At 38.2% G+C, this 22,671-nt stretch overlaps 6 protein-coding genes across 10 annotated transcripts; 3 read left to right on the top strand and 3 right to left on the bottom strand.

Annotated features, from left to right (window-relative positions):
- Window positions 1–669: 669 nt before the first annotated feature.
- Window positions 670–2,481, bottom strand: LOC120014964 (cytochrome b-c1 complex subunit 8-like). Its single transcript, XM_038867115.1, has 2 exons — window positions 2,275–2,481; window positions 670–960 (listed from the first exon to the last, which is right to left on the bottom strand). The coding sequence occupies exons 1-2, from the start codon at window positions 2,442–2,444 to the stop codon at window positions 912–914; spliced, it is 219 nt and encodes a 72-aa protein (XP_038723043.1). The 5' UTR covers window positions 2,445–2,481; the 3' UTR covers window positions 670–911.
- A 235-nt stretch (window positions 2,482–2,716) lies between these two features.
- On the top strand, window positions 2,717–6,695 carry LOC120014961 (hydroxyacylglutathione hydrolase cytoplasmic). Its single transcript, XM_038867112.1, has 7 exons — window positions 2,717–2,863; window positions 2,966–3,088; window positions 3,237–3,398; window positions 4,608–4,686; window positions 5,156–5,269; window positions 5,928–6,104; window positions 6,385–6,695. Exons 1-7 carry the CDS (start codon window positions 2,817–2,819, stop codon window positions 6,457–6,459), a joined length of 777 nt encoding a protein of 258 aa, XP_038723040.1. The 5' UTR covers window positions 2,717–2,816; the 3' UTR covers window positions 6,460–6,695.
- A 231-nt stretch (window positions 6,696–6,926) lies between these two features.
- On the bottom strand, window positions 6,927–9,096 carry LOC120014962 (uncharacterized N-acetyltransferase ycf52). The gene is made up of 4 exons (XM_038867113.1): window positions 8,612–9,096; window positions 8,262–8,320; window positions 7,841–7,897; window positions 6,927–7,450 (listed from the first exon to the last, which is right to left on the bottom strand). The coding sequence occupies exons 1-4, from the start codon at window positions 9,062–9,064 to the stop codon at window positions 7,270–7,272; spliced, it is 750 nt and encodes a 249-aa protein (XP_038723041.1). The 5' UTR covers window positions 9,065–9,096; the 3' UTR covers window positions 6,927–7,269.
- A 2,741-nt stretch (window positions 9,097–11,837) lies between these two features.
- On the top strand, window positions 11,838–16,232 carry LOC120015011 (autophagy-related protein 18d). 4 transcript variants are annotated; one of them, XM_038867186.1, is made up of 5 exons: window positions 11,838–12,015; window positions 12,592–13,518; window positions 14,520–14,778; window positions 15,302–15,425; window positions 15,935–16,232. In XM_038867186.1, exons 2-5 carry the CDS (start codon window positions 12,655–12,657, stop codon window positions 16,026–16,028), a joined length of 1,341 nt encoding a protein of 446 aa, XP_038723114.1. In that variant the 5' UTR covers window positions 11,838–12,015; window positions 12,592–12,654; the 3' UTR covers window positions 16,029–16,232. The 4 variants fall into 4 exon arrangements, with proteins under 4 accessions (XP_038723114.1, XP_038723116.1, XP_038723117.1 ...); XM_038867188.1 differs by having other exon boundaries at window positions 12,258–13,518; XM_038867189.1 differs by having other exon boundaries at window positions 11,839–12,015; window positions 12,662–13,518.
- On the bottom strand, window positions 16,124–18,779 carry LOC120015012 (quinone oxidoreductase-like protein 2 homolog). 2 transcript variants are annotated; one of them, XM_038867191.1, is made up of 5 exons: window positions 18,368–18,773; window positions 18,078–18,278; window positions 17,731–17,989; window positions 16,942–17,085; window positions 16,124–16,487 (listed from the first exon to the last, which is right to left on the bottom strand). In XM_038867191.1, exons 1-5 carry the CDS (start codon window positions 18,703–18,705, stop codon window positions 16,398–16,400), a joined length of 1,032 nt encoding a protein of 343 aa, XP_038723119.1. In that variant the 5' UTR covers window positions 18,706–18,773; the 3' UTR covers window positions 16,124–16,397. The 2 variants fall into 2 exon arrangements, with proteins under 2 accessions (XP_038723119.1, XP_038723120.1); XM_038867192.1 differs by lacking the exon at window positions 18,078–18,278 and having other exon boundaries at window positions 16,131–16,487; window positions 18,368–18,779.
- Window positions 18,780–18,792: 13 nt separating this feature from the next.
- On the top strand, window positions 18,793–22,576 carry LOC120015010 (abhydrolase domain-containing protein abhd-5.1). Its single transcript, XM_038867185.1, has 6 exons — window positions 18,793–19,127; window positions 19,389–19,875; window positions 20,401–20,740; window positions 21,320–21,418; window positions 21,520–21,640; window positions 21,780–22,576. Exons 1-6 carry the CDS (start codon window positions 18,824–18,826, stop codon window positions 21,992–21,994), a joined length of 1,566 nt encoding a protein of 521 aa, XP_038723113.1. The 5' UTR covers window positions 18,793–18,823; the 3' UTR covers window positions 21,995–22,576.
- The last annotated feature ends 95 nt before the right edge of the window (window positions 22,577–22,671 follow it).

Below are 22,671 nucleotides of genomic sequence, written 5' to 3'. Positions count from 1 at the left end.
AGCTCCGAGCAACCAACCTGTAAGCACAGTGCGGCGCACCAATCTCGCGCAAGCTGCAGAAGCTTTCTTTTCCTTCTCTTGACATAATACACCAACCAAACATTACTTACAATGCTTAAGGGGTAACTCAGGAATCAATAGATCATAAATAAGAACATGAATCATCAACATTCAAAACCTAAGAGGGAGCTAGAAGGTTTCAAAGTTTGTTAATAGCTTAGCCCACGATATTGCTAAATGGACTGCAGAAAGTCCAATGAACTGGTATCCTATGGGAATCGAACCCCTCACCTTCAAAGAGGCACGTGGTTCTTAACAACTGAACTAATGGTTGATTTCTCTAGAAGGGGACTCATCAATACTCTATTTCCATGGACCAAAGGGAAAAAAAAAAAACCAACAATTAGCAGAAAACTGGACCATAGGAGTAATTATTGAGAAGTGCAGAAAGCCAGAACCTGTTTCACTGTATTCATGGGCTAGACTATTACTACCTAAGTTTAGTCAGCCTCAAAATGCTTAGGTTGAAGCTTTAGCCAAATGGGCTGCATCCAGGAACCCATATGGCTCGGCTTCAACAAAGGTGTTTGATAGTATCATTTTAGGCAATCTAATCCATTGTGACACATCCATGCAATTTAGTATGAAAAATTATTACTACTCAACCACTGGACCAATAGAACTTCTGTTAATCAACTTTATTCCACCACTGATATTGCGGTGTCTATTGAACGATATTTAGAATTTCACAAACCAAATTAGTTCATTTGGAATGGGGCAAAAGCTCAACATGCAGAGAAAAAACAAGCAAACCAAGGCTAGTGTAGTCCCAAATAGAGAATAAAGCCTATCATGACATGCCACTTCGCGGTAGCAACACAGTTCTTTCAATAAAAGGGAAAGCATCGGCTTCAGTATCTATGTGCCAACTTCTCCTTTTCCTCATAATGCTGGACATACCTGCACCATTCACAGCCAATGTACAAATTAAATACCCAATGCAGTGCACAGTAGTAAGGTACAGTACCTAAGAAGTCTAACTCAGATATAAGAATCAGAATTTGTTGACGTTTCCAAGCATTTGTAAAGTTAACTCCAATCAACAGCTCCAAAAAAGTTGCGCCACCAAACTAATGCAGATGGCCATATTAAGAAGGCAGGTACTATTCAGAATCACCCCAACATGAAAAACAAGAGACATAGAACTACTGATAGAATAAGCTTGAAAATTTTGGAATGTAACTATGATCCTGGAACCTAATTCCTAGCATGATATGTCTTCATGTAAATATGATCCTGGAACCTAATTCATGGTATGATATGCCTTAATGCCATATGACAAATAACCAAATTAACTTTAATTACTCAGTTTTGTAAAAGTTCATCTCAATTTGCTGAATCTGAAGCACACATATTATTGACAGCCACTGCCATCAAGTTGGGAATTTCGTAATCACCATCAAATCCTCAATAGACAAGTCTATAAATAATTATAAAACATATAGGCAATACCCACTCCATTGATTCTATGTAACAGAAGTACGGATCATACAGCAACCTATAGCGCCAATCAACCAGACTTGCATAATTCAAAAACAGACAAAAGGATCATGCACACATTATCCATCAAGTCTGACAAAATATTTTTGTTGTGGTTAAGGAATCCAAAACATTACATAGTCAAATGGCATACATAGACGAAACCTCGTTGTAAATTGTGATCTTCTAGTCTAGATTGAAACCCTAGGAATCAACTCACCTCCTCGATAACTACTCAACCGATGCTTTGAATAACAATGTCGAAGTTACATCAAATATTATCATAGCATTTAAATCCTTTATTTCAAATATTATGAAGTCGACCACATTACCATAATGAAAATTATTCGGGGTGAAGTACAAGAATCACATCCTTTATCCAAGTTCAGCACCAACTATGTTAAAAAAACGAATCAAAAATAAATTGACTGTCAAAAAGATCAACCACAATGACAATAACATCTATTTATTCTCATCCGACAAGGTCAGCTAATATTAACCATTTGAAGATGACGATGCATGCATCAAGGGGGTTCTTTTCATGTTTTGTGGAACCAAATGCGTAGAAACTTATTTGGACGATTAGATTACCATTACTCCTACTATTTCACTCTAATTTGAAAGCATAATTCAACAGAAACAAGCAGCGGATAGATCATATTTGCTTTGAACAAATTCATAACTATTTCTATACCAAATCAGATAAATTATATATCAGAAGGAGAAGAGGATTACGTGTAGGTGCCAACGAGAGGGCCGAGGAGGAGAGTGGCACTGATCCAATTCTCTGAGATTTTGTGGTGGATCTTGTTGGGCAGGTCGTTCCAGAGCCCCTTCATTATCTTCTGCTGAAACGGCGACAGCGCGTACACCACCGCCTTCATCCTCACCGGCTGCTTCCCCATCTTCTACTTCTCGTTCCTTGCAGACCCTAGAACCTGATTGGTCACAACTCACAAATGACTATATGAGCAGGTTCTAGACTCGGCTTCTGATTGGACACGCGTGTTACCCGATACGCAGATGTAGTTCTCTTAAGTCTTGACCTTTCTAAGCATGTCATTATTCCTCTAACCAAACAGCCTTTTTATTCCTTTTTCTCTCTCTTTAGGAGTCTCGTTGTCTGCCTGCCACGTATTATCTCATTGCTGACGTGTCTTCTAGGCCATCTGTGCCGAGTCTTGCTCGGGGAATCGCACATTCTAGATTTCTCCTCTCTCCTCTCTCCTCTCTCCTCTCTCCCCTGGTTGTTCTGCGAGACCACTGAGAAGCTGATAATGAAGATTTTTCACGTTCCTTGCTTGGAGGATAACTATGCCTATCTGTGATTACGCCTAACTTTTTCCTTTTGTTGTTTTTTTTTATGGACTGATTTGTTTTAGGGTTTTTTGAATTGAATGATGATGATGGTTGATCCGAATTTTAGGATCATCGATGAGAGTACTAAAGAAGCAGCTGTTGTTGATCCTGTTGAGCCGGAAAAGATTCTCCAAGCTGCGACTGACCATGGTGTCCAACTCAAGTTTGTTCTTACCACCCACCATCACTGGTATGCTCTACTGCTGTTTCTTAAATTCCTAATTTTCCGTTTCGTTTCATCTTGACAGTGAGAATATTGTTCCTTGATGTGACATTTTTGCTATGTATATGCTCTCTGCTGTAATATTGGGTGAATTGTTTCATGATTCCTCCAACAGGGATCATGCTGGTGGGAATGATAAAATGAAGGAGCTGGTGCCTGGGATAAAGGTGTATGGTGGTTCAATTGACAATGTAAAGGGTTGCACTGATAAAGTGGAAAGTGGTGATAGGATATCACTTGGGGCTGATGTCAACATATTGTGTCTTCACACACCATGGTTTGTTTTTTACTTGCTGTACTTGGTGGTGGCGTATTCATAATTTTTTTCATCTATCTATGATGGTATTGCTTGAACTGATTGAATCTATAGAATGGAAGTAAAACTTTGGCTGTAAATTGAGCTAGTATTTTGCTTTTTCATTCGAATACAGCTTGTATATGTCAAGCTTATGCTTAAACTGACAATTGTGATTGAGATGATTTACAAACTTAACCTTCACCGAAGTTCCACTTCTGCCCTTATTTTTATGGAATAACGAGGGGATGTTTGTTTTCCTTAGAGGAATAAAAATGGGAAATGAAAGAGAGTGGTAATGGTAAGGGAAACAGTGTAGGAAGGGAATGGAATGAAATGTTTACGTAATTGTTTAGTAGGAACTGTATTCAGAATGAGCATGATAGTCTCATTCTGATGGTGGTAAGTGTTTGGTTTGTGAGAATGTGTATGGGAATAGGATGGAAATAAGTTTTTAAATATACAGAACTATACCTGCGTTTTATTAACGCGATTTTCGATTGTTAATTATCATTAGTTTGAAATACAGTAAATAGGTGGAAATTTGTTTACGCCAAACTGGTGAATGCGAATGTGATCCTTAATGGTGCATTCCATTCCCTCTGAAAAGAGGATATCAAAAATAACTTAAGGGCTTTTTCTAAGCATAAAATACATGCATATGTATGGGTTGTCTTGGTGCTGAATAATGGATGCAAGTCTTGTGGTACTATGTGTTTCTTGTCAAACCCGCCATTTCCTCCTAAAAAGACATATTGAAAATTATTAGTATATTTTCCCCTGCTTCTGATCAACCAAGCAGTGATGAGTTACCTTTAGTATTTGTTGATTGCGTCACTATTGCATTAGCTTAGGGCATTTGCTATTGTTTTGGAGGCCTTTAGAATACATACCTTCATATTTAATTTTTCATACGTTGAGGATTATCGAGATTGTGGTGTCAGGGAAGTAGTTTTATGGAAGTTGTCAGAAATTCAAGGTTTCAATAGGAAGATTATCAAGAATCAATCCCATTTTTTTTTCTGTTTCTTGTTCCATCCATGATACGAGGGCTTCAAAATTTTATTTGTATTTGTCATTTTCCTGCTTTAGTTAGTTTGTGAATGAATGTTTCTTTGCCTTTTTTTTTCAACTCATATTCTTTATGTTGTTTGTGTTTCCCCATAATTTTCTTTCTATTCTTATTCTTAGCCACACCAAAGGTCACATAAGTTATTACGTGACAAGCAAAGATGGAGAGGACCCAGTTGTTTTTACTGGAGACACACTTGTAAGTCCCGAATCATCTTATTTTGTTTATTAGCATCTTGCATTCAGTCTTCATCTTGACAAGTACTTGGCAGTGGTTATTCTTCTCAACCAACAAAGCACCTGTACTGCTGATGATATTTTTGAAGGAGAGGATTATAGGACGAAATAAGCCTTAGATGGAATGCATAAAAATGTAGTAGGGGGGTTATGAGACATTTGGCCCAAGGTGCATAGATCTCTAGTCATGTTCTGTGTATCTGTTTTCGATGTAACAATCTCTGAGCATTTGAAGCATTTGAAGTCAGAATACCTGCACTATATCCCTTCTTGAAACGCTCTTCCCAGATAATGGGTTTCCCATGTAGTTTCAAGCTGGAGATTCTCAATTATTTGTTTTTCTTAATGGCACAGGAACAATATTGAATATGTTATTTGTGATGATATGGTTATAAGCAATTATTATGCACCTTTCTTTTTAATTTGTGCAGTTTATTGCTGGCTGTGGGAAGTTTTTTGAAGGCACGGCAGAACAGATGTATCAATTGTTGTGTATAACATTGGGCTCTTTACCGAAGCCCACACAAGTTTACTGTGGCCATGAGGTAAAGTGATTGCAGGTTTTGTGCTCTTACGCTTTCCTCCACCCCTTCCTGATTTCTTATTATCAGAAGAACTAAATTCTGAGCCAATATGCCTAGCGTAGTCTGAAATTGAACCAACTAAAATTTAAGAGAGCTTCTGAATTTATTTGAGGAGGTTTCAAATTTTGATATATGTGTGGAGGTTCGGTAGGACACCACACATCATAGTTTTTGACAATTGAAAGGCACATGAAAATGGGATAAACAAACAGAGAGTCATCTCTGAGATAGTAACACCGAAAATTGGGAAAACAATTATGCAGAGCAGATTTGGCTTTAGCTATAGAAATACCTATAGTGTTTATGTGAGTCCTATATTCTATTTACTTGATATACATACCTATCATGTTGGCGTAGATTAACATAGAAATTACAAATCGTGGTGAGTGAAATCCATGGTATTTTTGGCATTTAGTGCAAGCTGTGAATGGGAGAGATATGTGCACCAGCTCGAGCCCGTTTGTTATGAACATAGCAGGGTAGTTTTATGTCTATGTGGTAGTATATTTTGTTATGAGATTGACTTTCAGTAAGCTTATTTTTTTATCAGCCTAGCTTAAGTTTGTATGCCTTTTCCATTCAGTCTAAGATCAATTGAACTTCTTATCTATCACTACAGTACACTGTGAAGAACTTGCAGTTTGCTCTGACAGTTGAGCCAGACAATGCAAAAATAAGAGATAAGTTATCATGGGCTCTAAAACAACGTCAAGCTGGCCTCCCCACCATCCCCTCAACAATTGAGGAAGAGATGGAGACAAACCCATTCATGCGGGTTGATCTACCAGAGCTTCAGGTTCATTTCTTATCCTTTGGTTTTACGTTGAGATTGAATAGCCTACAATGCAACTTCATCGTAGACATTGGTTATGTTAGATGTGATTGTCAATCCTCTAACTTCTTTGTACATTCCCATTTTGCACTTCAAATTTACAGGAACTAGAACTTCAGCCACATTTAATCTGCATATGTTCTCTGTTTCCATTTGGTGTTACCAACTCCATCATTAGTTCTGCGTCTCTGTCATTCCATGTGCAGACCAAGCTTTTAACGTAAATATTTTTGCTTGTTCGCAGGAGAAAGTGGGTTGTGAATCTCCTGTTGATGCTCTCAGGAAAATAAGGCAGTTGAAGGACAACTGGAGAGGCTAAAACAAATTTAAGTCTTTTCATTTTCGTTGGTTATGGTTTGTAAACTATGACTATAATATGCATACTGAGTGCACAAAGAGTGCCGTTCACCCTTTGTGTATTCTGCAGGACTTCAACTCAAAACTTGGTATGAGTCTAAACTTTGCTTGTTCTGTTTTTTCCTTGAGCAAGATGAAAACTTTCTTGGTTGTCTGTAAAATGTAGAATAGGCTGTATGATTTACAAACGCGTTTGCATTTGTGGAGTGAGACGATTCAAACACCCGATTAGGTAGTTAGCAAGCATACAATGGTCCGTATGAATGAGCTCGTGGCCCACAGGAACGGCTGCTGCCCCCAACTATGGAGGGCTATGAAAACAACTTGCATTGCCATTGACAAGAAATGTGTGTGGTGCAGAAAAGCCCCTCTACCTCTGTTTGTGGATTCTTTGATTTCCACTTCGACCAGAATGGCAATGGGTGATTGAGAACGAGTTCATTGTCACAACCAGAATCAATAGTCCTCCTCAATCAACATATAACCAGAAAAAGAGAACAAAAACACACTAACGATTTGAATTTTTTTTTACAAAGGTTAGCTTCTAACGTAGAATTCATGGCAAACATGCAAATCTGAAAAACGAAAACTCCATTCCTTTTCTTTTTCATTCTCCGTTCAGTCTGGCGGGTAGTAAATCTGTCTGTTTTATCTGCTAAGTAAGAGCTTAACAGTCATCCATCTATCCCAGAATTATGTCGGAAGCCGCGGCAAAGATTGTTCCAAGTCTTCACCTGCAAATGCTTTAGCACAAAACAAACATGCCTGAACTTCATGATTTGTTAGTCTTTACAGATGTCCTGGATGCTGGACATGGAGGAATTAACAAAAGCTTTCGACCTGCTTGTTTAACATTCCAATCATTTTGATGACAAGTTGAAATGGTCCTTGTGTACATCATTGTAGTGGAGCTCAATGTGTCATCTCCAAATCCACATGATTTGAAAAATAATCTGACAAGTTATGGTAAGTTAAGATTAGAACTTAGAACAGCTAAAGCCTTCCATGCAGATGAACTATCTGATCACATCAGGGTTTATGGGTAAAATATGGAGAAAGCAGCTCGCTAGAAGAAGAACTGATTTACATGTGCTGAGGGCAATGAAAAGATTTCATTTTGGCATTGAAAGGAATCCGCGGAATGTGCTTGCTAGTCATCAACAATTATGTATGAATAGGGTCATTGAACAATGGATGAGGATTAAGAAGGCTTCTATTTAGCTTGGTTCAGGCTGTATGGGTAATATGGAGATTCTGAAAAGTGACAACCTATTACTAGCCATCATGTATATGTAAGTAAAATGAAAGAATGAATGAGATTTAAGCAATTTTTGGGGATTTACCTCTCATTCTCCGAGCAGATGGCTGCAATGTCATAAATTTCTCTACTTGTTAGCATTCTGAAGAGTAAGGAAAAAACTTGAGATGCCATGGAAGCTTCAACAGTGTAGTGTATAATGTAAATGACTAGATGGACAGAATTTTCTGGTGACGATGACCCAAGAAATAAGATATAATGTAAAGGCATTTATCTAGGAAAAAGCCAGAACAGACCAAAGTAACCCACACCAACATAAACTGTGAATTCGGATACATACATATATATATATATCGCATAAACGAGAGTAACCTGCCATGATATGTAAAGAGATACAACAGAAAAGAAGGTTGCTTTTTGATACTAAGCAGTGAAGTAACTAGTGTTTGGATAACATATCAAATCAAGTATGAAGCTCAACTAAATTTGAGAATAAGAAGTGACACCTTATAATTCTCTGAACAATCATTCTGCCGATTCCCATCCGTTGTAATGAAGGTGTAACCTGGCAAGCACTGGAAACACAAATATAAGATATTGTGAATACTTAAGAACCCATGTATGTAAATCCTCATTCAGCAAGAGTTAAAAAGCATTAGAGGAAGTAAAATTAACTCACAGTTCAATGGCAGATCACAACAGTTGACATTGCATCACCGTGCATTGTTGCAGATTAACCAATAGAGAGAACAGGAACAGAAACAAAATATATACATCACCTTCACATAAAAGTAAGATTGAAAGGAGAAGAAGTAGAAAAATTTAACCCATCATGAAACAAATGTAAGAGAATCACCATGACATCGTAGATAGAAGCAGTCAATCCCAAGTCAGAAACAGCACGCCCAAAGCCCACGAGGCTGCCATTCGTTGGAGAGACAAGGGGAAACAGATTTTGAACAAAATCGGCCATCGGATTCATCCTCTGGTTTCCATTAATGGCAGTAGTAGTTACATGGTGCGGGTTGCAGAAGACGGAGACAAGGATAGAGCTGTGAGAGAGGGCAATCTGCAGCCTCTTCAAATCCACTGGCTCTTCTTCTACTCTCCCCAGTTGGTCTAGCCGAGGGAAGCGGTGGCAGGAATGATTGCAGGTACTGTAGAGCTCTCTCAGGTCTTGAGGATTTACGTGAACTGGGTTTGTGGATATGTAGATGGGTATTCTTGATTTCTTATCGATTTGGTCTGGGCGTCGTCTTCTTGTCGGCGTTGTAAGCCATTTCATTTCCGCAGAAGCAGCGGTGGCCATTTCTTTCTTGCCGGCAGCCAATCACATTACCAGCAAATATAAAATTATAAAGCAAAATTCTGTAATTGGATCTACACCATAGGATGCTGACTTTTAATCCCATCCATTCATTTAAGCCCATTATATATGTCTTTTATATATGCTTTTATAAAATATCACAACTCCTCTTGTGCGTTCCTAATTTATGCACTTCTATCTCAGTCATTGTATCTCACCAACGATTGAGATTAAAACAGCTTTTTTAACTCGAAAATAAACTATAAGGGTCTTCGTCTGTCCTTGATGTGTTAAATTCTCGCTAGTGCATAAGAGTATACGAATAGTATAGTATATGCAAGTACAAGATCGATCCCACGGAGACAAGTTAATTTAATTGTTGTACCTAACGTGACGAATAAGAGAATGGAAAAATGAATTGAATGAGAAAGAGAGAATGGAAGAATGATTGGTATGAGTAACCTAAACTAACAAAGAACGAAATTTAGATGTTTGGTATATCACTATGAGAAAAACACTAAGGCAATTATTTCACCTAGTAATCCTATCACAAGCATCCAATTAACAAACACATAATTGTGGTTCCAATTCAAGAATTGATTCTTTCTAAAATATGTTCGTTCGTTCGCGGTGCCTACAAATATCATTAACTATGGATTAATCGTATACGGTTCACAGTTTTTAACCCAAGGCTAACAACTCATCACGATCTAAAGAACTATAACGACCAATCAATCCCTTAAACCTTTTTCAAGGCAGTCGACAATTGATTTCCTTAATTTCAGTTCCACTAAGACAAGTGAATTCGGTTCGTTCCTTAGTCGTAGCTAGATGAATCTAATTGAGCATTCAATTGGTGGTCAATCAACCAAACAAACAATAGATTATGAGCATAGAAATTAAAGACAAGAGTTATGAACCAAAATTATGCATTCAATTAATTGACATACTTGCAATAATAATACTAGGCTACATCAAGCCCTTGCAGAGAAGCTTAGGATCGTTAGAGTAACCAAATCAAAGCTAGAAATAAGAAACATGGAAAAGAGAGTTGAGTGGAAACCCCTTGAACTGAGGAACTCGTAGTTGGGTCGAAGGCCCTCATATCCTTAAATCGTGCAAAAACCTAGAAGACTTTTGTTCTTCTGCTTGGAAACCTCAGAAAAAGTGTGTGTCTCCCTAAACTCAGCCTTCTCTCTTTATATCCCTAGAAGTCCCGGAAAAACCTAATCTTATATATTTCGGAAAACCACTCCGTCAACTTCTGCTCGAGTAGTGATAGTCGCTCGATCGGTCAAAGATGTAGCTTTTGGTCCAGCATTTTCCTTCCTCTTCGCTCGATCTCTGCTGGGCGCTCGATCGATTGGATGGCCGCTCGATCGGCTGTGGGTGCTCGAGAGAAGTCTCTTGAGGTTTCTGTGGCAGAACGCATGTAAGGGGCCGCTCGAGCAACCATTTGTGCTCGAGCGGTCCATATGAACTTTTGCTTGCAATTTTCTTCCCAACTGCGATTTCATCCAACTATTTCATTCGTAATCGCTCCCGGCTCTCCTACAATAAGAACATCAAGAATTTATGTATTACCAACTCAATTTTTACTAAAATTACCAAGAACGAACAAAGAACTATGCACAAAAGTGGATTAAATATACGCATATCGGTCTTATCGCATGAATTCGTACAACTCTCTCTTTGTCCTTTTCGTTCTTCCGATTTGTGACCAGAGAGAGAGGTCTTCAATTCGATTTCTATTAGAAACAATCACGTTAGGTTTTTGCCCAATTTACCTTATCGTCATGTGGAAAGTTATGTTTAGGCCTATAATGCCCAAATGAAAGATATTTTTAGAGTGGGGGTAAAAAAACCCAATTGCCCAATTTAAAGAAATAAAAAAAGCCCAATAGTTCAATCTAAAGAACCCATTCACACAACCAAGGCCAAAAGAGATGGGGTTGTAGGGATGACAACGGGTCGAGTACCCTTCCAATTTGGAAATATCAAAACCGTTTCCATGTAAGATACTCTATACCAAAACCGTTCCAAAACCATTTAAATTTTCAAACCCGGAATCGTTTCATAACCGTTTACCATTTAACTTTTAATATTTTTATTTTTTTTCTTTGATGATTATATTAATATAAATTAATATTGAGTATGGTTTGTAATTATGATTTTATAATTCAAATTAGTCTAATTTATAGTTTTATTAGTATGTTTCTATAAATATATATGTTTTAATATGCTTTATCATGTTATAATTTAGTATCCTAGTAGTATATCTTTATATATGATTTATAATATTATTACTATAATGAATCTTTTTATTAAACGGTTCGGGTACCCTAAACCTGGCACTAAAAACCAAACCCGACCCTAAACCATGACGGGTTTGAAAACCAAAACCAAAACCGTTTCCAAAACCTATAAGATCAGTTTTTGGGTTTTAAATGGATCGGATACCTTGTATATAGTGTTCGGATCGAATTTTTTTACCATCTCTATGGGGTTGCCCCCTTTCAACTCAGCCAGGTACTTGTAGTGTGAAACGCCTGCAATTTCCATCACTACCGTTTGATATATTCAAGAGTATGAGACTCATGCTATTTTTTAAATTTTAAAAATAGACATGAAGATGATGGTGTGATGAAACACTGTTTGCAGTGGAGACTGCAGGTTCTCCGATTTTATTTATTAAAATACTGTAAAAATTTTAATTTGATCTCTTTTTTTGTGAAATTTTGATTTTAATTTGATATTAAAGCATTTAATTTTGTATTAGGAAACCCAGTCCTACCACTCTTCTTCTTTAATAAAATATCAGAGTTCAGAAGAGACAAACAATTTGACATATACGTCGACATCGTAGAAGTCAGGGGGGAGAGAGATTTGCAGATCTTGCACTGAAGGAGGAGAGGAGAGCTCCGGTGGCTCATCTCGAGACTTCGTTCAATTAGGTACTGGAAAATCCCTGCAAATCCTAATCACAGAATCTTTTCAATTTATCTTTTACTTTCGGGTCTCGTCTAGTGATCAATATTATGTAGTACAATCATTTCGCATCCCCCGTGTCTCCGAACGCCGTTCTTCAGTTCTGTTTCATGTCATTGTTTTGATCTGCTGTCTGTTGTTTCGGTAAATAAATTAAGCTGCTTTGCTATTGCTTATGGAGACCCAATTGATGGATTTTGTTTTTTAGTTACTTTTTGGCGAGGCTGATTCGTTGAATGTTTGTTAATGCTAAAGCGAATGCTTTTACCACTGGAGATTTCAGAACTGCTTTTGCTTGGATTTTACTGCTTCGGTGTTTTGTGGGTGTGGACTGGAACTCATTATGTCAATTCAATTTCTTCCTGAAAAAAATTTGAAGCAGTAGTGTTCTCATTTGAAATATTGTCATGGGTTGATGATACCCAAACATTCTTGAACAAGTTTTTTGCCACTACATTTGATATCTTGTTTAGCATTTGCTAGTTATCTGCCGCCTTTTATATATACGAATCATTGGAGTAACTTTAGGATGTGACTGGCAGTTTGTTGAGTTCGTACGGTACTTTTCGGAACATTTGCTGGTTTCCTATGGTTTCTTATGATTGATGCCAGAGCTCTTCCTTTGCTGCTCGAACTTTTTGCTTGGTGGTTTCCTATGGCTCATCACGGTTATTGACAACATCAAGCATATGATTGTTCCCTCATCCCATATAAGTTCAACTGTTTCAAATTCTCACGGTGTCTTTGCATCAGCTATGCCGAGTCCCTTTGAGTCTCCGAGTGCTGCTACTACTAGTTCCTTTAACCAGCCTCAACTTGGGTTCAATGACGGTGATGAAGCAGAATTATTCTCTGTATCTTGGAACCAGGACTATGCTTGCTTTGCGGCCGGCACAAACTGTGGTTTTCGTATATATAACTGTGAGCCTTTCAAGGAAACTTTCAGGCGTGACCTAAAAAGTGAGGGATTTAAGATTGTTGAGATGCTCTTCCGGTGCAATATTTTGGCACTTGTTGGTTGTAAAACTAATTCACATTACCCTCCAAATAAAGTTATTATCTGGGATGATCATCAAAGTCGCTGCATTGGTGAATTTACTTTTAGGTCTGATGTTCGTGCTGTTAAATTAAGACGAGATCGCATTGTTGTTGTTCTTGAGCACAAGATATATGTTTACAGTTTTATGGATCTGAAGCTTCTTCATCAGATTGAGACTCTGGCAAATCCTAGGGGACTGTGTTGCCTTTCTCACCATTCAAACACTTCTGTGTTAACTTGCCCAGGTCTTTACCGGGGACAGGTTCGAATTGAACACTTTGGCCTGAACGTGACAAGGTTAATTAATGCTCATGACTCTCATATTGCTTGTCTTACATTGACTTTGGATGGCTTGCTTCTTGCAACTGCTAGTACAAGGGGGACTCTGATAAGGATTTTCAACACAATGGATGGAACTCGATTACAAGAGGTAGCTATTGTACCATGGATTATAATTCTATGTTTATTATTGTTCACATGAAGTTGCTTTATTTTTACTTTTTTTAAAGTTTTAATTGGTAGTCATGAACTTTGGACATTGTTCTCAAAAATTAAATTTTTTTTTTTGTCTTTGCAACTGATAGGCTCACAGCATCATACTAAATAGTATGAGGTTCCTAGCAGAACATTCATATGACTTCTGTCAGATTCTTTAGATCGTGAACATTGTTTCCTGATTTTCCCTTTTTTAGAGCAGCAAAAAGGATATTTCTATTGATAAGGGCACCAAGGTGCCACCCACATACAATCCTAAAGAATTATACACCAAAAACAAGATTTTCACCTGCATTTCGACAAACACTAAACCAACTACCGTGGGATTTAAGCTATCTTTACTTAAAACATTTCAAAGGGAGATTCAAGGCATTAGAATGCCCTTTTGTTCCTTTCTTTCCAAGTGATCCGAAGGATGGCCAGAATGGTAAAAGATATTTAGTGTTTTCCTTTCGTCATCTCCTTTAGATAATTTCAAGCTGTCAATTCATACTCCAAGGAGTCGCATTTCACTGGACTCAAGGGCTCAAATAATGATCTAAAGTTTGCCTACCCATGTGCAATTTGAAGGATAAATGCTTTACTGTTTCTTTCGTCTCTTGGGAAAGAATATCTACCCTTTTCTAGTAGATAAATAATATAGAACCTTGTCCTTATCCTTTCTTAATGCAGCTAAACACACTTGAATGTGTACTTTCTATCAATTGATATTTACAGTTCTGGTGTTTCGATTTGATATAAGTGGCTAGAGACATTGTACGAAACTGATAAGAGACGACCGCAATCTAAAAAATGGGAGATCATTGGTATCAATATATGAGTTATTTGTTTGTGGATTCTCTTGGCTTTGGGCTTTGGGCTTTTTGGACCCTTATTACATCTATTGTGTACATGCGTGTTTATGCTACTCATGCTAATTTGTTTTGTAATCTTCAGGTAAGAAGAGGAGTAGACAGAGCAGATATTTTTAGCATTTCTCTCGCTCCGAATGTCCAGTGGTTGGCCGTGTCAAGTGATAAAGGAACTGTTCACATTTTCAGTCTCAGAGTCCGAGTAGTGGGGGAGGACTCGTCGTCCCATACAAATCCAGCTCAAGGTTCACAGCTTTCTAACCAAAATTCTTCAACTTCTCTGGATGCCTTTATCTCACCAAGCACTGGTGCCAACCCTGGGTCGTCCTTCTCTTTTATGAGAGGTAAGATGAGTTTTTCGATGCATGATTTAATGGTTCTACTATCTTTAATTTGAGGCAAACAGCCTCTGATGTTTCATAGCAAATGATAACAACAATTCATAATCAAATTTCCCGGTGAACTTGAATATTTGGAGGATAAAGCATATGGTAGTTGGTCATGCTTTCCTGAAACTCTAAATTTGTAATTTCACATGAGTGATTAATTTCATTGCAAACTCATAGGTTCGTATAATAGAAACAACCTCTGCTAGATTCCTTTTACCAGATGGTCCCGTGTGGTGGGTGTGACTTGTAAGGACACGCTTTTTCCTTGTCCCACATTTGATCATGACACTAAATTTGTTTTCTTATTTTCTTCGTTTCCTGATTTTGTGGGTAATGAAGTAGAGATATAACTTATGTCTTACTGCAACTATCTGCCTTGCCCCCACCCCCCTCAACAAAAAAAAAAAGAACGAACGAAGCAGAGAGGGGAAATAAATCTCTTCTTAAAAATAATTGTATTTCCTGACGTTTTCTGCAGGGGTTTTGCCAAAATATTTCAGTTCAGAGTGGTCATTTGCTCAGTTTCACTTACCCGAAGACGTACAACACATTGCAGCATTTGGATCTCAGAATACTGTGAGTATTATTGGCATGGATGGAAGGTATGTCATTCTTTGTTTTCTTTGAACAGTAGCTTTTATAAATGTACAATTGCGTTCTCGATTGAGGGGATAAACTTTTTTTCTGGATGAGTTCAATACTTACTGTTTTATGACTTCACATATTGAAATTGACAAACAATTTCACTTGGTCCTTAACTGCTGAGTTATTCTTGCACTCACTGAGGAGAGGTATCCGCAACACCTTTATGTCCTATTGACCAGTCTGCCTTCTCATACACCCACTGTAATATTCTGCTTTGGTGCACTTTTCCTTATTATCAGCTCTCAACTGTTTAGTTATGCCCAATGGTGGGATACATTGCAAATTCCAGATAGAAAAAAGATTGATTACATATCGGTATACTAGTAAAATAGGAAAATCCGACAGCAGTAATAACGAATAAGCAGCTGTATTCGATTGGTGATTTTTTTTTTATTTTCCCTTAATATTTCTATTTCTGCATGAAATTGAAATACTTTATATTGCTTACATGTTTCTCTATTTCCAGTTTCTATAGGTGCAGTTTTGATCCAGTTCATGGAGGGGAAATGTTGCAGCAGGAGTATGTCCGCTTTCTGAAAACGGAGAGTCTGCATAGATAGGCCTGTTCTGTTCTTCTGTTAAGCTTACATGTTTCTCTTCCCTTGTATATACTGATCGTTAATGTTCACCAGTGCAAGTATTATTAGGTCTCGAATAAAGGATCAACTTTGTAGTACATATCATAAGAAACATTGCTATACAAATAGCTTGCTAATGTTAATAAGCAGCGTAGCAGAAATCTTGCTACAATATTAAAGCTGTAATTTGATTTGCTCAAGGAAGTTCCTATTTGTTTCAAACATAACAATTCAGCATTCACTCTGCTAAGTACATAGCTTGCAACTCCCTTATTGCCAATAAACATCCTTTCTTATTTCGGCTTTATGGTGAACATGTCTCCAACCCACTCTGGCTGTATCTTTGTCAAGTTAAAGCTTAGATCTTGCATCTTCATCAAAGGCAATCAACACCTTCCCAATTGCTTTCCTCTCTTTAATAGCAGCAAAAGCCAGACTAGCCTGCAAAGGACAAGAAACCATTAGGTTACAAACTATAGGAGCAGTATATTCAAAATGTTAAAATACATCTATCTGTTATTTTTTTCAAAAATTTAAAAAATATTGGAGCACCATAATGGTACAGCACCGGACCTCCTCCTTCCCGCGAAATGCACCAATTGCTGTCAAAGAAATTGACAGGAAATAAAGTCATTCTAGCAATGAACTATATGAGCCTTGGAGTGCTTTAAACAAGAGGTGGATGCTCTCATTTTTGCTTTTCTAGTAATAACCAAAAAAACAGACCAGCCCATTGCAGGAGTGATTTGCAAACATGACTAATAAGTTACTCTTAATGAATCTTCTATAATTTTCACCAATACATGCATTAGGGTTGTCAGTAATTGAAATAAAAGTGTTCATCAAAGAATTAGGGGAAAAAAACTAAATGATGAGGTTTTAAGAAGATTAAGACCTCTGACAGACAGTAAGTATGAGAAATCTGGATTGTGATCAAGCCTTTTGCCATCCAAGAGAGTAGCTCCATAATGGAATCCTCGAGCACATTTGGTTGATGAATTTTGTAACTTCCCCAATATAGTCCATGCACGGTCCAGTTCTGCAAAAACAGTTGACATGATGACAGTCTCAAACCAACCTCAATAGAAATCTCAAACATCATTTTTCTTAAACAAAAGATCAAGGGCAGACTGGATTAATTTTGCTCAATAGGTAAGAAATGACGAGCAGCATTTTTAAATTTTAAAGTCACGCTCTTTTTCTCCTGTTTGATGATACATGGATCGTGATTCGTGAAGCTCTTCAGTTAGTGCAATGCTTTAGGTTAGTCGTTCAAAAAGGGTCAGTCAGACTGCCAAATTGACAGGCCCGAGGAGTCGATGCAATAACCGTAATCTTACAGATTATTTCCTGTAGTTCTTACAGATTGTTTCCTGTATTCTAATTCAGTTTCCTCCATCTTATATGACCTTTTTTTTTCTGAGAGAGACTGAAACACACGTATAGACTATAGACACACATTCATGAAATATATAACATAACATCATCATAAAGAAATGTACGTAACGTATTGCACATTAAGGAGAATCCATGAATGCCTAGCAAAGCAAAGTGTACTACAACATTTAGTTAGCTCACCGGGATAGTAAAAGTGATCAATCAGGGGTAAATGCAGGCTCAATGCAAATGAATTCCTAAACCCTAAACAGAATCAAAACAACTTAAAATGAGTAAGATGAAGTACCTTGACCAAAGCAATATTTGCAGGGATGACAGGGATTTCACCACTGGCAAAGCCAATGACCAAAATCTGAGCACCCCAATTCAAAAGCTTCATAGTTTCTTTGGTGAGCTTTCCACCAACAGGATCATACAAAACATCAACCCCTTTAAGCTTCTTTGCCTTGAGGAAACCCTTGATGCTTGAAGTCACAGATTCGCTACTCAAGTCCACCACATGATCCACTCCCAAGGAGCGCAAAAAATTCACCTTTTCAGCACCCCTGAAACACAAATGCAGATATCAAATGGGATTCTTCTCATATCCCCAATCTTCCATTGTTTTCCAAGAAAGAGAAATTACAAAAGTACCTTGCTACTGCAATAACTATGGCACCACAGACCTTGCCAATCTGCACAGCTGCAAGACCGACCCCTCCTGCGGCACCAAGAACCAGCAATACCTTACCAGAACCTAATTGAGCTCTATGAACAAGAGCTACATGGGAAGTCCCAAATGCCACAGGTAGTGCAGCAGCAGCCACCAAATCACATCCCTCCGGTAACAGAAACCTTTGTTTTTCAAATTTTGAACATTACAGATGAGAAGGATAAGTGGTGTGATAATTAAGAACAAGCGATCGATAGGAACGTAAACTTACAGGTCGGAGTGATCGGCGACAATGAACTGAGCAAAGGAGCCGAGGGCAGCGAAGGAGCAAACGCGATCCCCAACCTTGAATTTGGAGACGGCGGTGCCGACGGCTTCGACGACGCCTGAATAATCGGAGCCGGGGATGAAAGGGAGAGGAGGCTTTTCTTGGTATTTGCCCAGAATCTGGAGATAATTGGCGTAGTTCAAGCTGGTTGCTCTCACTCGTACCCTCACCGCAGTCGGCGAGTTCAGTTGTGGTATCGGTTCACTCTTGCTCAATACAGCTGGGGGATCTGACGCCAGCACGGCCGGATCACCCAGTTTCCTGCAAATCAGTGCCTCCATTTTCTCCCCCTTCTCGCTTCGAAATTGACAAGATAAAGAAGACAGCCACCCTTTTATTGTATAACGTTTAAGGTGTACGAATTTTTTTTTTTTTTTTTTTTGTTTTAAGATAAACAACATGTCGTTTTCTCCAACAGATGAAATAGAGCGTCAACGGAAACTAGATCAGGCTCTCTCGCTGTTGCCACTGATGAGCGGGGTAGCCGTGTGTCCGCTGCTGCAGCAGAGGTCAATCTTCCTTACTCCTGCGGATACTGGTTTCTCCAAATGCCATGGCAGAATCCCAGCAACAACCAACTCCAAGCGCCACAACAACTTCAGCTCTTTTTCACGGCAGTGGCACCATCTCACAAATACAAACTCCAAATACCTCCAATTTACTTCTAACGCTTCAGTCAGCGGCTCTGCTGGAGATTACTCGGGTACTCTATATCTTCCATCTTCTGCATCTTCAATTCGTCTATTTTCCTTATTGTTTTCTGTATGTTCCGTAACGGAACTGGAAGATATAGTTTGTGTGTATTAGGGTGTGGGAAAGTGGAATGAACAACTTCTTTCTGTTTTATTTTCTGAGGAAGAGAAGGGGAAGATGATTGATGGATAGCAGAGTCCAACCAGACCCATTTTCAAAATTTCCAATTGTAATTATAGTTTTGTAATATGATTGCTTATTTTTAAACCAGAGCAATTGTTGGATACAAATAAAAAGCAGCAGAAAAGCAAGAGTGTTGCAGGCGTTGAGCAAGATGAACTACTGGATCCAGCACATTTAGCTGATCCAGACAGTTGCTTTTGTGAGTTCCAAGGGTTGCAGATACACCACAAGGTATATGATCCAGAATTACAACAGGATAACTCATTGTCTACTGAAACATCTCATCCTACTATAGAGAAGAAGCTCGGTCTTCCCTTGATCTTACTACATGGCTTTGGAGCATCGGTTTTTTCCTGGAGTCGGGTTATGAAGCCTTTGGCTGAGGCCACTGGTTCCAAAGTCCTAGCGTTCGACAGACCAGCTTTTGGGTTGACATCAAGGGTAGAATTCTTCCAATCATCCACAGCTACTGAGCATGGAAAACCAACCTTGAATCCCTACTCCACGGCCTTCTCTGTTCTTGCCACATTGTACTTTGTTGATTTCTTGGGTGCTGAGAAGGCAGTTCTAGTGGGGTATGAATCTTCCTCGTGTTATTTTAACGAACTATCTTATCCCCCAAATTTCTTCAGGAGGCAGCCTCAGGATAGGAGATTAATATTTCAAACGTAGCTTTAGAGATTCGTTTAATTTCTGGATATTATTTTGAACATGACAGTCAAACATGTCATCTCAGATATGGAAACTTTCCACCTGTTTATCATCTGGTGCATGTAATCTGCATCTACACTTTTGGATGTAAGATTGGTTTGGTAATTTTTATTCTGTAGCGTATAGGTTAGCTTATTGTTATTCACATGGCTGATGGTATTGCTAGTATCAAACATCATACTGACTGGAGAACTGTTTGTTGATATGAGTGTTGTTGCCACGTACCAGTCAATCGAGTTAGCAGCCCACTTTTTGGAAAGTGCCTTCAATCTCTATCTTTGAGTTTAGGATGCTACCGTATACTATTTTGAGAGGTTTTTTTTTTTTTTTCCCTGCTTCCATGTATCCTCTGTAGTTATTTCTGAAGCAGTTTAAAACTTGACATGCAGGCATTCTGCTGGTTCTCTTGTAGCAGTTGATTCATATTTTGAAGCTCCAGAACACGTTGCTGCTCTCATCCTTGTTGCCCCAGCAATTCTTGCCCCAATTGGTGTACGTAAGGCTGTTGATGGCAATAAGTCGAGAGCAGATAATGAAAGTGAAAGAGACAAAGCAAATTCATCTACTCTGCACAAGTCATTTCACAAGCTTTTTGGGAGTATACTGAAGTTTACCAAATATATTGCACAAGCAATAATGCAAATGGTGAAGGGAATGGCATACATGTTTAACTCTTTGTATAAGAAAGCACTAGCTGCAATTCTGAGATCTGCCTTTGCTGTTACACTGGTATTTGATTTATTTTTCGATGAAATGCACCTTCTTCGAGTTAATTATAGATCTTGCTATTAAATTTCTTTCTTGACCTTGAACCTTCAAATCTTAAACGTTAATAACTAACTTAAGCTGGGCAATCTTTAACTATAGTAAGCCATTTTGCCCTCAATAGAATGACATTTTTTTTCCCTGTGGATGATGGGTTGACTACATGACTAGCAACAATAGAGGAGTTCCGACAAAGCTCCCAAGGACCACAACAGTTTAAGATCTACTTGACCATTTTCCCTTCTCCAGTTATGCTAATTCCCGGCCATTTCAGTTCAGTTGAGTTATATCAGTGGCAGAGAATGAAAACAAGCTCAGTTGTTTTACCCTTTTTGGTTTTTCATGCGATGGAGTCAATTACTCGAGTTTTCATTGGAAAAAAAATGAAAAAAACAATTCGGTGTGTGTATGTGTGTTTCAACTTCTACAGTTACTAACTACGTTTTTGATGTCGTTGTCACTGTCATTATTGTTACTGTTTTATCCCTTTTATACTTCTTGTACTTGGATACACCTTTATTAATCCTTCATCTGTCCTCAAAGGTAAGAATGATAATGGATAAGTTTGGCATGGCTGCCATAAGGAATGCATGGTACGATCGCAATCAAATAACGGAACATGTCTTAAATGGTTACACAAAGGTAATTTATGTATTTTCACTTTCTTGTTACTGTTGATGCAAAGGTTGATTGAAATATGGAAACGTACATAGCGCTTACCCTGCATATTTCTCCATCTGCAGCCACTGAGGGTTAAGGGTTGGGACAAAGCTCTTGTGGAATTCACTGCATCAATGATTTTGAGCACTGAATCTGAATCAAAGCCACCACTTGCAAAAAGACTCCATGAAATCTCATGTCCTGGTACCTACATTACCCCTGTACATTCCTCGTAATTTTTTTTTTGGGAAAACAAAATATAGGAAAAAAATATTTTCGCTCTATATAATTGAGTTGAGATCTAGAATGTAACTTAGATCTTTGCTTTCTTGATGAAATTCAGTTCTGATTGTTACGGGTGATACTGATCGACTTGTTCCTTCTTGGAATTCTGTGAAACTTTCACAAGCCATACCTGGATCTTGCCTCGAAGTAATTAAGCATTGTGGCCACTTGCCTCATGAAGAGAAAGTGGAAGAGTTTGTTTCAGTTGTTCAAAAGTTTCTACAAAGATCTTTTGGTGATTCAAGAGAACTGAGCTTGCAAGCAGCAGTTTAAAGTCTATATGCTGCATATACTAGTAAACAACACCGATGCACAAAGCTCTCGTAGTGGGCGGGGTCGAGGACTATGACAAGATGTACGCAGACTTTACCCCACATAATATGTGGCCTAGTGCTAGAGTTGTAGGGGTGTAACTTAAAGGTTCCAAGTTCAATTCTTAGAAACAGGCTCTCAACATATTATGTGGGGGAAAGTTTTGCTTACATCTTACCTACCCCCGACCCTGCACGCTGCACAAGTGTTGTTTACTTTTATGCTGCATATACTGCGCTCTAACTTATGTCTAAAAGCTAACTGGTTGGTTTTGTCACACGACAACAAAATCTAGAGCATACGCAAATATCAGCTTTCTTTAAGATGTTGTGTCTTGGGTATCTGTATAGAGCTAGAATATATACCAACCTGTCCACATGATGGCTTGATAGTTGTTTTATTGGCTCACATTGTCCTCAAAATGTAGGCTGGTTTATCAACTAATGTATATTGATTTGTATCTCTATCCCTATATTGATGATGAGGGACAAACCACTAATACTTGTATTCAACAAATACCATTATGCTTGTGACTATTTTCCATTCTTGTTCTCTACTTTTTAAGTTATACTCAGGTGTTAGATTTGCAGTACTCTACTAGTACTCAACAATTGCAGCTTTTTTTCTTAGTTGACAAC

The sequence above is a fragment of the Tripterygium wilfordii genome, chromosome 14 (assembly GCF_013401445.1).
Source record: "Tripterygium wilfordii isolate XIE 37 chromosome 14, ASM1340144v1, whole genome shotgun sequence".
In the NCBI taxonomy this organism is placed as follows: Eukaryota; Viridiplantae; Streptophyta; class Magnoliopsida; order Celastrales; family Celastraceae; genus Tripterygium; species Tripterygium wilfordii.
Note: the sequence above shows the minus strand (reverse complement) of the source record. Positions and strands in the feature narration are given on the sequence as shown.